Source organism: Ctenocephalides felis, unplaced genomic scaffold (assembly GCF_003426905.1).
Source record: "Ctenocephalides felis isolate EL2017-DRISC unplaced genomic scaffold, ASM342690v1 CF-g0.4_SCAFFOLD_03571, whole genome shotgun sequence".
Lineage (NCBI taxonomy): Eukaryota > Metazoa > Arthropoda > Insecta > Siphonaptera > Pulicidae > Ctenocephalides > Ctenocephalides felis.
Genome location: NW_020539725.1, coordinates 34,678,127 through 34,691,804, shown reverse-complemented (window position 1 = coordinate 34,691,804; position 13,678 = coordinate 34,678,127). Strand labels below are relative to the sequence as shown.

The 13,678-nt window shown below is 27.5% G+C and overlaps 1 protein-coding gene across 1 annotated transcript; it reads left to right on the top strand.

Moving 5' to 3' along the window:
- The first annotated feature begins 3,619 nt into the window (after positions 1–3,619).
- Positions 3,620–13,678, top strand: LOC113385951 (coagulation factor IX-like). Its single transcript, XM_026623768.1, has 9 exons — positions 3,620–3,798; positions 3,882–3,998; positions 4,814–4,954; positions 5,207–5,396; positions 9,734–9,917; positions 11,453–11,606; positions 11,865–12,008; positions 12,941–13,081; positions 13,412–13,678. Exons 1-9 carry the CDS (start codon positions 3,640–3,642, stop codon positions 13,646–13,648), a joined length of 1,467 nt encoding a protein of 488 aa, XP_026479553.1. The 5' UTR covers positions 3,620–3,639; the 3' UTR covers positions 13,649–13,678.

Genomic DNA, 13,678 nt, shown 5'->3' with positions numbered 1-13,678 from the left:
CATTTAGAACTTGTGTTAGTCTTCTGTTACTGATCTTCATTGATTTTATAAATTTGACATGCCACCATTACAAATTAGGCCTTAACATAGTAGTTATTAAGGCTAAAGTAAAATATAATACAAATACATTCGGTAATAGTTGAATAATGTTGCAATTGCGAATTTGTAAAATTAAGATATAATCTCATACATATTCCGATGAGTTAAATGTTGGCAATCTTAATTGCTTTTTATATATTTGTAATAATATCAAGGATCCTAAATGTTATATACCAAACAAATATCCTTGAATTTTAAGTTGTTGTCTTATTTATTATTTATTATAAATAAATAGTTTCAACTTCATAGATAAAATATTTTCTCACTTTTAGGGATCAAACTATGGCAGTGATGCACTACGTTTCGTTAATATTTCTATAGTTTCAAGAGTATTGTGCGCCAAAATATATCAGTCATTATAACTAATGATATGTTATGTGCAGGTCAAAGTGGCAAAGATTCTTGTCAGGTGAGATACATTGAACTGTAAATATAATATTCATATTCACAAAATTAATATTCACAGTTTTTATAACTGGATAAATAAACTCCACTTTATTTAACAATAGTTTTTATTTCATTAATGGAAAATTAATACTTCAAACTACTACTTCAAAATTAAAACTTCTCGATTTGAATTTTTATATACAAAATAATTTTTTTAACGTAATAAACAATTTGAAGCATTTATGCAAATCGTGTGCAACTTATATATTTATTTACACATATGTGGAAATAGGCAATGCAACTTTTATTATAAATTGAAATATTAAAACGTTGCTCTGGATTGCTTTTTATTTTCAAAAGTGAATTTCGCATAATTTATCAAAACGTAGTATAAATTGTAAAGAAACTTCTGAGACCTGACTTTGGCATAATTTTATATCACACTCAAAATTATTTCCAAATACTCGCATTCCTATGATTTTATCCTCTGCATTTTTTCTCTTCTTGGATATTATATGGAGAAAATTATTGCTTACTCTGATTGCGGTTCTATTTTTTAAAAAACGTATATGTTAACTTTGGAATCTATCTTATCAATGTTAACTTTGGAATCACTAAAAATATTAAATATCATAACTGACTTTTAAAGATTAATATTATAAAATAAATTATTTATTATTATGAATGATATTAGAATGGATCAAACAAACACCATAGATATTGGAAATTTATTCCAGCATCTATTTTCCAGGGAGATTCAGGAGGGCCACTCGTGTGCGACAATAAACTAACAGGTATTGTTTCTTTTGGAGCAGGCTGTGGCGATGTACCTGGTGTATATACCGATGTCTCACATTACTTAACATGGATCAAAAAAGCTCAAAATGATGGAAGTGTTATCAAAAATTCACTATATCTACCTATAATATCAGTCATAACAATTGTTGTAAATGCTATGCACTAGTCAGTTATGTGACATCAAATACAAATGTGTTACCTTATTCAATTTTAAAAGATTAGTTATTTTTAGTGATGTATTATATATTGAATGAAGGTTTCTGAATTTTTTGAACATTTAAGAATTTTTTGGATGATTTGGAAAATCAAAGATAACTATAAAATAACATGTAACATGACTAGACCTTGTTGCTTATAAATGCTTAATTTATTTTTATTAAAATAGCGTTTTACAACAGTAACGAAATCTGTGTCTTAAGTTTTATTTATATTTTATCATATCAACATATTTAAAATTCATATATAAAAAAATATATAAATAAAATATATATATATATATATATATATATATATATATATATATATATATATACAATCCTAATTTTTTAAGTAATTTATTGCAAATGAGTTAAATTATGATATAGATAATTAGCACTATCTAATTTAAAATACCTATTAAAATCTTTTTGTAATCTAATGGTATTGAAAGATTACTAATTGCAGATATACCATCAAATTAATCATCAACTAGATACCAAAAATCGTAAATGTTTTACTATTATCTGTTAGATAAAGAATTATCATCGAAAGCAACATGAAAAAAATATAATAAATTAGTTATTTAATATCGGTTCGTTTGAAGTGTTGCAAAAATGAATATAAATATAAGTTTTGTGGTTCTAATCTTTATAGTTCTTTCAGTAAAACATGGTAAGGTATAAAAATTATTTATTAAAATATTTTTGGATAGTGGCATTATATTTTTCATTAAAAATGCTCATGCTTATTATCAGGCTATTCAAAACACTTGGAAACAAAAATTATTGGAGGTGAATTTGCAAGAGAAGGCCAATTTCTATACCCAGTAAGTGAAACTTAGAAAAATCGGCATGTTACATTAATTGAATAAAAATATATAATTGTTCTGAAAATATAAATTTAAATATTTAAATTCTTTATTTTCATTTTCTCAATCACTTAAAATTTTTAATGTTATTTTATTAATTAAAAGTATTATAAACATTTAGAATATTTTGGCACAGGTTTGAAAATGTGCAAGATTCTTCATAAATAAAACAGGATGTAAAATTTTTGTAAAAAATATAAATTATAAATGTATTCAAATTTCGTTGCTGTTTTTTAATATGTTATATAAACCAAATCCAAATGTGTGAGGAACTTAAACCGGTAAACATTTCTATTGTTTTTCTAATACTTCAAAAGTAAATTGGTTTCATTAGTTTACAAAAGTAAAAATAAACATGGTTTTAGGTATCACTTAGAAAATTAAACAAGCATATTTGTGGCGGGGCTTTAATTCGAAATGACACAGTGTTAACAGCTGCTCATTGTGTGGAAGAGTAAGTATATTTTTTATTATACATATTATTGGCTAATGATTCTCATTCATTCTCAAAATCGAACCCACCACAAAAGTCGTATTTCTCCAAATGCTTCAAAATCCCTTTCATATTCATTTGAAGATTACATATGAAACAAAACAATTGATTCTAGTTCAAACTTTAAAAATTCTTTTTATCAAAGTTTATATTAACACTTTCCACTCGTGAATTCAGAGATTTACATGAATTTTGCCGCCGGAGTGCCGGCATCCGAGTCGAAAGGGTTAAATTTGAAATTAGTAAACTTGGCTAATAAATTTTGTCACAACATTTTGAATTTTTATACTGTTTGGACTGAACAATTATTTGTATGTGATACTGATCTAAATCTATGTAATGAAACGATAATTAATTTATCTTTCACCTGTACCTACTCAGGAAAGTTCAAAGGTTTGATATTCGTGTATCATATTTATCAAGTTGGTAACAAATTTAACAATTAAATAAAAAAAATCAAATTTAAAATTTTTACACTCATTTGATTTTAAGATTTTATCTGAGAAATTCGTTGCAAATCCGTTATATATAATATATATAACAGATGAAAATCTATCGAAATTGATACAAAAGTAAACAAATGTTAATTATCACAATAAAAATAATTAAGTAATTATATCGGATTTGCAACGAATTTCTCAATATATATATTTTAAACAATTATATTTAACTTTTATTTGATTTGATCAAATTTTGTAAGACTTTGAATCACTAAATTTATCTTCCAAAAAATTCTAATAAACATATTCAGTGATTATTTCATATATCTTTCCCTTACATTTGTTGACTCTATTTTATGTTTATTTTCAGTACGAATCTTTCCCTTTACACCGTGGCAGTCGGTATTCTTGAAATCACGCAAGCCAAACCAGATGATATATTGAAAGTCAGGAAAATAATTTCACATGAAAAATATGACAAAAACTCGTTCCAACATGATATCGCTGTGTTGAAGGTCAATACACTTTATTAAGAGTTAGATGAGAAACAATTCTAATTTATTTTTATTTACAACTTGAATATCTCCTTTTTGTATAGATTGAAACTGTGGATGGATTAGCCCCTACGCATAAGGGAAGAACAATCAAATTAAATGAAGATAAAGTTAAAGATCACACAAATTGTACTGTTATGGGCTGGGGAGTTGTTCGAACGGTAGGTCTACTGATAACCTTTTGCACTCGTTTGTTTTTGAACTTGAAGCATACTATGTTTTGAAAGAGTGTTGATCGAATTGTTCATCATAACCAAATTTCAAATATGTAAAATATAATCTGAATATTATAACTATTTTTGCATGTGCACCATAGTTGCAGTACATAAGCCCAGAAAACGTTGTCCTCTTATACAGTACAGTAATAGATATAAAATACAGTAATAAGTTTGAATTTAAAGAATTTTTATATCAAAATCTTAAAATAATAATTTTGATTGAGTAAATATGAACGACATAATTAAAATGTATTAAGTTTAACTTATTGTTATTTTATAATTTGTGATATTAAGTATTTTCTGAGAGAGTTTTGATCGCAATATTTAACATAGATGCTACTTAAGTATATACTAAATCGTCTACCTGAAATAAAAATTCTCGAGCTTATTTTAAGTAAGAGATGGTAGTAAGATAACCATAGATTTGGCTGTGATAGCTCGGATTTTCATCATGTATCCCGGATATTTCTAAAAGCATTTCTTGTCTCGGTTTTTTATTTTTTGTCCCGAATTGTCCAGGATTTTTGAACAAGTTGTCCCGGTTTTGATCACATAAACATGACTACCATATTAGTATTTAATATGAACCAAAATAAATATAATGCACTAGTTGTAATTTGCAAAATATGTATACAACAACTTACGGTGCGGATAATAATAAACATTAAATCATATAATCAAAATGTTTTTCTTTAATAAAGATTAAAATTAAAAAGCACGTGTTGATCAAAAATATATTTTTACATTATTTTTCACAGGCAACTCCTCCAATAGCGAGCCCATTTTTGAAATATGTTTTTGTACCAATCAATTCTAGAGTAACATGTGATATGATATACAGCAAAACGTTTACTGAAGACATGTTGTGTGCGGGTACACCAGGAAAAGATTCGTGCCAAGTAAGTTTTCCTACAGTTCATTTTTACAATAACCTTATATATAGATACATATTATACTAGATTTTTTTTTAAATTATATGAAAGCGATTTCCATCTAATACAATGTCGAAAGGAAAATGTTTGTATAGTTGCAAAGGATATGATAAAAAACGTCTGAAAATAACATTTCTCAGTTCTCTCACAAACGACCCTCGTTTTTAACTTTAAAAAATTACTCAAAATAGTCATTATTATTATTGGTGTGTATTTTAGGGAGATTCTGGCGGACCTCTAATATGCAATGATAAACTGGCTGGAATCGTGTCATTTGGAAAAGGATGTGCAGTATACCCTGGAATATACACCGATGTTTCACATTATATATCATGGATTAAAAAAGCACAAAATTCGGCGAATGCTAATAATCAATCTCTATACTTAATTATTTTTACACTTGCAACGAGTATGCTGCTTTTCAGAAGTTGAAGTTGAAGAATTATTTTTGTTTAAATAAATCTGCTTCTAAAAGATAAAATCTTTATTTTGATAGGTATTTTCTCATACTATTGTAATACTGATGGTAAAAGTGTAATTGGGAAATCATAAATATGAACGTGTTTATTAAATAGCTAGGATAAAAAATATAGGCTTTAAATATCACAGGCTCCAAATATTATAAACTGAAGTTGAACATGCCTATTACTTATTGAAAAATATATTAAGATGCTCTATATAAAAATTCTCGATTTAAGTACAGATTTGTACAGGTCATTGTTTATCCTGGTTCAAATGCTAATTCAAATGTTCATATAAATACGTATAAGTATATACATAAAATATATATAATAAATATTCAAAATAGTATAATATAATATAAATATAAATAATAGTTTCACACTAAAATTAATTAAATACTAAAGTGAATAGCAATTGATTTCTGCATAATTAAACTATGATAAATAATAAATTATTATTAATAGTACACGTGAAAATGAAGTTAACTAACTACTAATTACAAATTAAATTATATGAAATATTCAGTCGCAATTTGTCCATGTTCAAGTTGCACAAAAAATATGGCATAGGAAATAATACAGTTTTTAATAGTTTTTGAATTCTCAATATATAATTAAACGAGAACAAAAAGGCGCGAAAAGATCAGAACTATGAAACGTTAACGTTAAAAAAGTTTTAATTTTTAAAATATAATATATTATGTTCAAACAATAAATTAAAAAAAAAAGATTATTTAATATAAATTTGATACAAAAAATATTTTTTAAATTTTTTTGTTTTCAAAACAGAAGGTTGGATATTATACATGTTTAACAAATCTATCTATTAATAAAGGACATGACGTTTAGTTTTTTGTTTGTCATTTGAAGAGTTGTCTGGTATCAATTCTGCTAAATAATCCACTGATCGATACATGAAACAATGTTTATTATGATCCCAAACTGCTATTAATTTATACAAACTGCGTACTTTGATTATGTTATCATATTTACACAGAATTTATACAGTATGTCCATACTATTAACGCATTGTTGAAAAGCTAAGAGCTTCTGATTTTGATAAGAGCTTTCGAACCTTTGCAAGCTCTTTCAATAAATTTAATGTTATTTGTAATTAAATACTTGCCATTGAATGTGCACCGTTCGATGTTGAAAATAAAAAAATGTATGAAAATATGGTTATATACTCGGTTTTATTCACCTGTTTAGTTTCTGAATGTGTGATCGCAGGTAAGTGGTATAATGATATATGATAAATTATATTAGTAATTTAAAATATGCAGTCTTATGCGGTCATCCTTTGGTTAAAATTAATGTACATATAATTTCTGAGAATGAAACGCCATATAATGATAGTTTCGTAAAAAAAATTATCGTAATTTATAAATTAATTTTGCGTTTTATAATGATCTACAATTGCCAAGTAAAATATATTAAAATATCTAAGTAAATAATTTTGAATGAATGAATTCGAAGCTGTTCTAAACACAAATATAATAATTATTCAATTGCCAAATTGAAATGAATGAACATAATCATTTTTAGCAAACATCAATATCAACAAACCTAACTGAAATGAAAATTTCTTTATATATGTGATTATATTTATCTTCTGGTAAATTTTTATAATTTCATGTAGGTATATTGTACATTTATGCAGTTTTTTTTTTTTTTTTTTTATTTTTTTTTTTAAATTTTATTGGCCTCCGCTTACAGCATTTTTAGCCACATACATTATTCATTTTATTCTTCATCATATTCTATAAAATTCTTACATATATATTTCTTATATATTCATCATATATTTACTATCTCTTCTTAAATCCTAATCTTCCATTCAATTTTCATTCTTCTTCTTGTTTCTCAATATGTTCTTCTCACCTTGTAAACTTCTTTTTTTCCTATTTACTTCTATTTTTTCCTGTATTCTACAAATTAACAATTATTTGAAAGCGCCAGGAGTCGAACCATCGATCTCCGGCATGTGAGTCGGACATGCTACCTCTGAGCTACGTCCGCCACCATTTATGCAGTTTAAATTATGAAATAAAAATAATTTTGATGTACGAGTATTTAATAGCATTAAACTCGTATAAAAATAAATTTGATGATGCATTAACTCATTTGTGAAGAGCGCTTAAGACTTGTTTGGTATATACAGGGTGTCCCAGACATTGACGTCAAGCCGAAACAGGGTGATAGTGTTGACCTTAAATGGACTGAAAATGTTGTGATGTAATGTAAAGAATAATAATAAATTGTAATGTAATAATGAAATTATCAAATGTTTTATAATCCTGATTAAATGCGTCAACTTTTGATGAAATTCATTACACGCACACACTTTAGAACATTTTTGTTTAAACAGAGCCTCTCAAAGACGACCGATTTTAAAAATTTTAAATTCACAGTTCAACAAAAAGTCTTAATTCTTGAAAACTTGAGTTATTTTTTCACGGTTCAAAAGTTCAAATGAACAAAATTAATAACAGTTAACCACAATAACCAAAAAATGGTCATAATTCCACCAAAACTTTAGGTTGCACTTAAAAGCTCATAACTTCCAAACAACGGAAGATTAATTTTTTTCCCATATTTTTCTAGGACAATTAAGGTCAATACAATCACGCCATTTAGGCTTGACGTCAAGGTCTGGTACACCCTATATATATACAGGGCCGGTCCTGTCTTGAATGCTATGCATGCAAAAAATGCGGGCGCACGCCTTAGGGGGCGCCAAAATGAGGTTCGGAAATGGAATTTATAATATATTATTTTTTATTTTTTTAAATATAAAATCCTGAATACTTAATAGATTATAATAAACAATCCAACTTAACTATGAATCATAAAAGGCATATTCAGTTTGCAATGTGATATCAATAGAAACAATTAAACAAATAATAACTCTGCAAATTTGTAAATTATTGTTCTGCTTATTTAATATAATGTACTTTTAATTTTTTTTCTTCGTTTGAAGTTAACATGGAATCGAAAAAGAAAATATTTAGTGTTCATTCCCGTAAGAGCAAACCAACGAAAGTTTAAATTAATTATTGAGCGTTATTGATGAAAAATAGCAAGCTGATTTAATTAAAATGGAACTTGTTAAAGAAATATATACTAATTATAATAGAGAAATACTAATCTTTACTAACACTTTAAAAAGTTTAACTTAAAAAAAAAAACAATCTGATACTCTGAATATGATGGGAAAGTAAAGCTGAATACAATTCGGCCCTTACGATACCAATAAGGAGAAGTTTAATTCAATTTTAGATATTGCAAATAATGAAAAAATAAACTAAAATAAAATATAATTTAAAACATAAAATACGAGTGTTATGTCTTTGTTTGCTCTTTTGTCGTGATAGGTTGCTCTTTAGAATAACTCGCATAATAAATAAGTTAAATGTTTCAAAATCATAAATATTAATATTACACCTACGTTAGAAATATTTGAGAATTTAAAAATATTTGATTATGATCAACCCGCGAATAGCCTCGATTTTTTAAATAAATTTAATGTCAATGTATTTTATACGCTTTTAGATTATATCTAATTTTTTGTGTACTAAAGTGTGTGTACAAAAATCCAGAATGATTGATAATTATAATTATTTACTTTACTTCATTTATTTACTTTACTTTAATTATAATTTAAAAAAAAAGGAAATGTTTATATAATTTCAATGAAAAACTGTTAAAACAGTTAAATATATTTGGGGGGAGGGGGCGCTAGAACAAATCTTGCATGCGGGCGCTGAGGGCCCCAGGACCGGCCCTGTATATATATATATATATATATATATATATATATATATATATTGGGTGGTCCTTAATATGGACATTTTCGAATTTCCTTGCTCCTAAGAGCTCAAATGGTTCCAAAGTGATAAAAAACAATTCTCTGAAAGTTTTAGCTCTTAATATTGTCTTTTACTTAGGGCGCAATTTAATAAAAGCTTTGTATGGAAATAGCATGAAAAAATTTTCAAAAATTTTGTAGATCGTCAAATTTTCAATAAAAAATGACACAAATTTTCAGTTTTAATTCATTTGTCGCTAAGTTATACCTTTTTTTTTCAATTTTCAAAATTTTTTTCATGCTATTTCCATACGAAGTTTGATTGAATTGCGTACTATTTAAAAGTTAGTATTAAGAACTAAAACTTTCAGAGAATTGTTTTTTATCAATTTGAAACCATTTGAGCCCTTATATAAAAACAATCATTGTAGTTGAATTTAGTACAACAAACATTTCAATTATTCATCCAATTTACAGAATCGCATGCTTCTAACCGCATAGCTGGTGGTTGGGAAGCACAGACAGGAGACCATCCCTATCAAGCATCCGTGCGATATTTGCACGTAGACGCCAAGTACGGCCCTGGAACGGGGCACTTTTGCGGCGCGACAGTGCTTACGCCTACAGCGGTGTTGACAGCAGCGCACTGCGTTAACGATGAGTGAGTGGCGTTGATAACATATGAGGCGATTTATTAATGAGCAAACAGAGACTGTCTGTCTCTGCGTTTCCCAACTTAATGTTAAAAACGGAAATATATAGTGCGATTAGTATATAAAATATAAAAGAAAAAAACAAAGTTACCTAAGCTTTATAGATTATCTATAGACAATCGGACTAGTATTGGAATATATAAAAAAACAAAAGTTCACGTATTTTGTTCTAATTCACAGTTCTTCAATTTGTACAGAATTAAAAACAAAGAAATATTCAATGCTATTCGTTATTGTGATCCTTCATGCGTCTAATAAAGAACTCCGATGTTTTAACGATTTTAACGATTTTAACGATACGACGATTGCACAAATTATAAACAGACATTTTAAAATAAATCAGTTTTAGAATATTCTGTTCAATAAAATTGCATTTGTATTTTCTGGTTGGTATGCAAATTTCGATTACATATTTCATTTTTTTGTGTATATCTTAATTGAATGACACATTCATGACATTTTATGTACACATAAAATATGACGCTCGAAATGCACAATTTAAAATAAATACCAGCATTTTCTTTTGGCGGCTTAGCAATTAATTAGATATAATTCAAATATGTTCCATCAAACAAAAAACTTTATGCATACATATCCCCTTCAACGCTATGCCCGATTTCTAGATAAAAAAAATCGAATAATATTTATTTAGAAAGGGCCATTTATAAATATAAGCCCCACAGAAAATTATGTTTTATATACAATTAGTGATTTATTGTATGTAAAAGCTAAAATAAATCGCTATTAGATATTATTCTAATAATCCATGAGACAAAATGGCTTAAGGTTTATATTTGTTAATTAACAGCAGTAATTTTAATTTAACGACTAAAATTATATAATGTAAATATTGAATTATTATTCCAAGCATACCTTGGCAAAACAGTTAATTAATATTTTATGTTTATTAAAATAAACCTAACAAGTAAAGGTAAATCTATATTTTTGTAAGAATATGTATTTTCCATGTAATTTTCTTCACGAAAAGCGACACAATAATCAGAATCAAAATTGTTTATGGACATAATGAATGTCGAAATGTCTGAAATAATCAGTTTTTTTTTTTAAAAAATTATCACCGCAAGAATATTCAAGGTTTTGAAAATATCTACCGAGATAACTTTAGACGATGTATAAATATATATTTCAGGCAATAGAAGCGAAAGTGTTTAGAGGTCTAGAATATTGTAAGTTTTCATTTTGATGAGATCATTGGAATTACGAGAATGGAAAATATAAAATTTGTGGTATACATCGTGGGTATTAAAGATGTTATTAAACAATGAAAAAACAATTATTCGGTTATCAAAGACTAATTCATTTAAAAGAGTAAGAGTATTTTTTAAATCAAGTATTAAGGAGTTAATCTGTATCAACTCTGTGACATAGAATTCGGTAAAATACTTGCTAGCTAGATTGCATCATTTTGATTTTAAATAATACTATAATCAATTAATTCATTCATGTTTTCATTTACGATCAGTTCCAAAACAGTAGACAAGAGTCTCATAATGGTGGCAGCTGGTTCATTGGATTTAAATGATACGGAATATACATCAATGCGCACAGTCAAATCGATAGTGACCCATGAAGATTTTGAACATGATGGATGGTTTAATGATTTGGCCATCATTTTTGTGAGTAAAACTAGTTTTGTCTAACAACTATTAACGTATTTTACCTATAAAAATAGCATTTATTGAGTTTTCTGAAAGAAAATGCGAGCCTATTCCTCGCTTTTCCTTTCATGTGCAACTGTTCTCTATTTTTATAAAAGTTCAAAAATTCACTACTTAAGTGCTAAATTTTGGATTTTCATTATCCCGAAACCCTATTTCTTAAAAAATATTATTCATAAACAAATGATGATTGATTTTGAACAATTTTGAAAATAGTTATCAACACCATTGAATCTTGAAAATACCAATGTATCAGCAATTGGTGTACGACAAGAACCAGTAAGTGCGGGAAGCAATTGCACAGCGAGTGGTTGGGGATCTACGGAACCTTTAGAAGAAGATCAAGATAATTCGGACTTAGTAAGTTAGATTGTTAAATTTTTATTATTATTTTTTTGACAATAATCTAATATAGATATACCATAGTCTTCTAGATCATACTACAATATTACGGCCCTACAACAACTCGTTTAACTTTAAAAATTCGCCAAAGTTTGCAAAAATTGGTATCGTTTTATGGCATTTGTCAAAATTAGACCGTACGTGTACGAAAATTTATACACTTTTCTGTTGATTAGAAACGGCTTGACCGATTGTTGCATAAAACTGACAGACGGTAATCGTAATCTAGTTACATCAAATGACTTAAATTTTTGAAATCGATTTAACCGTTTTTAAGAGAAAACTTTTTTTTAACATACTTTTTTTTTCAAAATTGGTCTCAAACGGTTCAGAATGACTAGAAACGTAGAGAAAACATAATAATTACAAGTCAAATTTTTTGTGAGAACATATTTGATATTTTCCTATTATGTTATTTTCAAGGGCGGCCAAAAAATGCTTGCACGCAGGCGGTCATATACCCAGGCACGGTCCTTACTGCCAAACTTTTTGAGGCCTCTTGAAACTTTGCACAAACCATTACAAGCAAAATACAGTCATTTACCAGTTAGTTGAATTCTACCCCTAGTGTTAGGAACAATAATTCTGCCAACGACGATAAAAAACGGCCTAAACATTGATCTAGACGTCCATATTTAAAAAAAATATTTCTAAGTACAAAAGTGATGAAAGAATATATTCGACCTCAACAGTATCTTCAACCTTTAATTGAGTTCATGTTCGACCTTAACGTGATTATCACATAAACCATTAAAAATGTCTCGTCATGCCAGACAAGCAGATTTAATTTATAATTTCATTGGGATGTGTCTATTACTATTACATCACTTTCCTATTTGAAAAACATAAAATACATGCTCATTATTTGGTATTTTAATTCATTGCAATAGATCTTCTATACGAGTCAAACCTTGCTAGCTGTGGATCTCTTAGTTTGGGATAAGGAAGATTGTGAAAAAATATATAATCGCAAGTTGCATGAAGGAATGATGTGTGCAGGTCATGAAACCGTCATCAAAGACACGTGCCCGGTAAGATAATTATATATTTATAAATATAAGTAATAATAGATTTCGTGGTGAGATAATCTTGATTAAGTTGGAAATAATATTCAGTGTTTATTGTAATAAAACGTATTGTTTTATTAAGAATATCTGGAAAATTTTGTATTCAATCTATGCAAGAACATATACACAACTGCGTATATAGAAGATTACTTCCTTCTTGGAGATCTTTAGTGAAAATTCATTCGTGTGCGAGAAGATTCAGTAATATAATGCTAATAAACTAATAAATATTAAGTAAATTTTTTTTTTAATAAATATATCGTATGAAATAAAATTTCGTACGATTTTTGTCAGGGTGATTCTGGTGGTCCCCTAGTCTGTGATGGTTTACTAACTGGAATAGTATCATTTGGTAAACAATGCGGACAACTTGGAGTGCCTGGAGTATACACAAATGTAGCTGATTATTGGCAATGGATTAACGAAACTCTAAAAAATGGTGGAAGTAGTATGCATGCACCAGAAATCCAATACATTTACAAAATGTTGATAGCCACAATAACGTTGATTTGCGTTCTTATCCTAATTTGACTTTGGTTTATAATGGTATGACACTGGAAA

Coding starts and splice junctions, on each gene's coding strand:
- LOC113385951 (XM_026623768.1), top strand. CDS start 3,640: ATGTTTATTTTCAGTACGAATCTTTCCCTTTACACCGTGGCAGTCGGT. Junction 3,799..3,881: donor ATGATATCGCTGTGTTGAAG/GTCAATACACTT, acceptor CTTTTTGTATAG/ATTGAAACTGTGGATGGATT. Junction 11,607..11,864: donor ATGATTTGGCCATCATTTTT/GTGAGTAAAACT, acceptor TTTTGAAAATAG/TTATCAACACCATTGAATCT.